General features: G+C 39.1%; 1 protein-coding gene across 1 annotated transcript; it reads right to left on the bottom strand.

The window, feature by feature from the left end:
- Positions 1–1,312: 1,312 nt before the first annotated feature.
- LOC134282169 (uncharacterized) lies at positions 1,313–2,796 on the bottom strand. Its single transcript, XM_062764611.1, has 2 exons — positions 2,758–2,796; positions 1,313–1,998 (listed from the first exon to the last, which is right to left on the bottom strand). Exon 2 carries the CDS (start codon positions 1,873–1,875, stop codon positions 1,477–1,479), a length of 399 nt encoding a protein of 132 aa, XP_062620595.1. The 5' UTR covers positions 1,876–1,998; positions 2,758–2,796; the 3' UTR covers positions 1,313–1,476.
- Between the last annotated feature and the right edge of the window lie 1,271 nt (positions 2,797–4,067).

The following is a 4,067-nucleotide window of genomic DNA, read 5'->3' as shown; positions in this document are numbered from 1 at the left end:
ACAAAGGAAATTCTGGCTGATTTTGCTAACAATAAACGTAACTTCTGTTTAAATTCGCAAAATCATTTATAAGAGGGTAAATTTGTATGCTACGATCAATATTAACAACATAATTGAACATACCTTGGAGCAGACATAAGTGTTTTTTGTTATCCTGTCGACGTTGAGTTGTTTGTGGGGGCGATTACACGCCTTGATCCACCGTCGACATTTGTCAATATTTGTTTTAGGTTTAGGGAATGGGTAAAATATCACCCCTTTATTCCGGGCCGGATACCGACTGTCACTGTTGCAAAGTCCGAATGCACATCTTTTAACCATAACAATCGTATGAATGTGTTGACCTACTGTACAGTAGTAGTTTTGTTTGTCTAACCTTCCGCCACGCAACTTTTGGTGACGCTTTCTCTACGTCATACCTTTTATCTGATTGGTCAGGTCAGTTATCCCGGGAAAATTGGCGATTCGCGAATTGCCATAAATAAAATATCTTTACTTTTCTACAACTCCTAAAACCATTTTCTCTTTGGAGACCCTTGGAGACTTTTTAGGTCAATTCCCTTTTCCAGGCTTATCATGAGCATTTGGTGACCTGAAAATTATAAATACAGACATTAGACTATGTTTAAAAGAATAGTCACTGTGGTGCTTATTTTTCTTTTTGAATGAATTCCAAATATTACCAGGTAATACATAATGTTTTATCTTTCAAATTTCTTAAAAAAAAAAACAAAACATGAGGATCAGAGTATTTTACTGTGTGCGGGGAGGTATTCGGAGGAATTCCTGTGATCAACAGCATACGACTGGACACAGAGGGGGTACTCAGAGTAATGGCTGCATCTGACACAGAAGGGGTACTCAGAGTAATGGCTGCATCTGACACAGAGGGGGTAGTCAGAGTAATGGCTGCATCTGACACAGAGGGGGTACTCAGAGTAATGGCTGCATCTGACACAGAGGGGGTAGTCAGAGTAATGGCTGCATCTGACACAGAGGGGGTACTCAGAGTAATGGCTGCATCTGACACAGAGGGGGTAGTCAGAGTAATGGCTGCATCTGACACAGAGGGGGTACTCAGAGTAATGGCTGCATCTGATACAGCGTCATTCAAAAAAAGTCTTCTTGAATCTCAAGCACCTGTAAGAACACACACTCACTTAGGTTTGGTGAAGAGGAATATATTTTTCAACTTTTGATTTAACTTCATGAGAAAATTGAATCCATAATTTTGAAAATGCATACTTTTCCTTCAATTGTAACCTGAATCAACAAAACTATTTTAAACACAAGCTTTAAAATAACTACCTGAGGATTTTGGATACAGTGACAGCTCTGTGTAACCACAGTATATCCTCCATTTTGACATTAGTTCCACTAGGATCCCCCTTTTCAGGATCACTCCCGGCAGTGGTCATGGAAGTCCCAGAGATGGAGGGGAAGCAGAGGCCACTGAGGCCGAGGAAGAAGACGGAGTCACATCCGAGGAAGACGCCGGGCTCTGAGACATAAGGAGTTGCTCTCACTTGTACACTGAGCAGGGGTGGATCTCTTGGGCACGGCTCCTCCGCTGAGTAGTGGTGGATCTCTTGGGCACGGCTCCTCCGCTGAGCAGGGGTGGATCTCTTGGGCTTGGCTCCTCCGCTGAGTAGTGGTGGATCTCTTGGGCACGGCTCCTCCGCTGAGCAGTGGTGGATCTCTTGGGCACGGCTCCTCCTCTCTCTTTATCTCTTTTTGCTTTGAGTTTCTTCCTCTTGGCAGAAGATGTGGGACTGCTGAGGGGATGTAGAGAAGAAGAGGATGCAGTCTCCAGAGTTGAGGATGAGGAGGAGGACTGAGTTCTGAGACTGGGAGGAGGTTTGAATCAATCCTCATATCGCAACTCTGCCACCGCCAAATTAACCTCCATCAGAGCATGGAAATATGTGGAGAATCTACCTTTGTCTGATACACCAATAACAATTCCTGTTTCACTCACTAAAGTACCGGACTGCCGTCCTAGAAAAGTAAACAAATCTTCTTTCCTATGTGATATGAATAGTCCTCATATGTATCTACATATCAAAAAAGTTTCAGATTTTTTACAAACAGCCATGACAACATAAAATATACAGTATAATCGAAAATTTGCATATGTACACAATTATCATACATAAAAGTCAGCCATTTTGGCCCCACCCTAGCCCTGGAGGTCATTATTTGAAAAAACCTAAATCTACACTACCTGAGGATGATTTCACATGAGTTTCATCTTTCCTGGCCCAGTGGTTCTTGAGTAGAAGATTTTTAAAGATTTTTCCAATATATTCCTATGTAAAACTTTGATCGGCCATTTTGGCCCCACCCTAGCCCCGGGGGTCATGATTTGAACAAACTTGAATCTACACTACCTGAGGATGATTTCACATGAGTTTCATCTTTCCTGGCATAGTGGTTCTTGAGAAGAAGATTTTTTATAAATGCCATTAATTTTTTCTCTAATTCTGCTTGGAAAAGGATTTGGACTTTTATTTGAACAAACTTGAATACCCTTTACCCAAGGATACTTTGTAGCAAGTTTGGTTGAAATTGGCACAGTGGTTCTTGAGAAGATGAAAATGTGAAAAGTTTACAATGATGACAACGACGACGACATAATGACAACACAAGACAAATTTCGATCAGAAAAGCTCACTTAAGTCTTTGGCTCAGATGAGCTAAAAAGTCATTCAATTCATTGTTGAACATAAGATGTAGCAATAGAGAAAATGTGCCTACTCTTTCTTTGTAACCTTGGAGTCCGTTTTACAGGACACCCAGCCCCTGGAAAGTGGGGTTCTGTGTTAACCTTGACCTCTCTTACAGGAAATTCTTCATAGGGAAACATCTCAGGGGCAGTCTGAAATAAAAACAAACGAGAATTTGTAACAAATTAATACTATCTCTTTTAAAAAGTATCAGCATTATGTGCTCTTTCACCTCGATATTTCACCTGGACCTGTCCTGAAGTTTTGTCATTGACCTTCAGTTTGCACAAAATAAAAGGCGTTGTGAAAAAAATATGAATTCATGCATGAATTTCTTTTAGACTATGAAATATGTTTACAATTTAGATTTTCTTAATGAAATACATTAAAGGTGTTTAATAAAATACCTGGAAGCATAATTATGCAGATCTGGGTTGTCAATTCAATCAAATAATCCTCTCCTTGATTGGCAGCTCTAGCAATGGTGACAGCCAGCTCTCTCTTTAATATAGGGAAAAGAGTAACAATTATTTTTCCATAGAACTCTATACAAATCTTAGGCCCTCTCAGTACTTTACTTTGACAATTTCAGAAAAATCCTTAGCATCATTTCAAACTTCGTTCTAAGCCCTAACAAAAAATACTGAAAATAATATATGGTCCCATGACGTTTATAGGTCAAAATCAAAATCAACCCCCACTCCTAAAATCTTCCTTGGTAATTCTATACTTTCTGTAATATTCCCTCATCCCATCATTTATCTTAAACGTCATTAATTTTACTTTAAAATGAAAACAATTAAATACCTGATTTCAGCCAATGGCGTAACGCCTACCCATTCAGTATTCAGTTTAATGTTCCATAACAAACAAAGCCATGTGTGCATCCGTGGATTTGGTGCCCTCATTCCTATACTTACATACTTACCTGTCCCAGAATTAGTCAATTGTGGTTATTTCAAAGACACCTACCTGTGAACATGTATGAAATTTGAGTCCTGTGACTTCAGTGTATTGGATACTGTGACCATCTCAAATGATGACACCTCACTGCTTCCACCACAATCAACAGAGTGAATAACTTTCTGACCGGTGATAGTATTTGGCTATATTTATGACTGTAATGAATAAATTATTTGTTCAATGAAATGTTTTTGTTTTATGATATTAATAAAGTGATATTAAGTCAAATTGAGTCAATTTTTTCTGGTGTAACCGGAATTCGCTACATGGTATCAATGCAATTTAGGAAATTCCACGATACCAGTGTAGTGAAAATGACCGTATGAAAATACCTCTTTAAAATCACATACTTTCTTTATTAATAATAGTACTTCGCGT

The sequence above is a fragment of the Saccostrea cucullata genome, unplaced genomic scaffold (assembly GCF_032062105.1).
Source record: "Saccostrea cucullata isolate Sc308-1 unplaced genomic scaffold, CSIRO_AGI_Scuc_v1 ctg11611, whole genome shotgun sequence".
In the NCBI taxonomy this organism is placed as follows: domain Eukaryota; kingdom Metazoa; phylum Mollusca; class Bivalvia; order Ostreida; family Ostreidae; genus Saccostrea; species Saccostrea cuccullata.
Note: the sequence above shows the minus strand (reverse complement) of the source record. Positions and strands in the feature narration are given on the sequence as shown.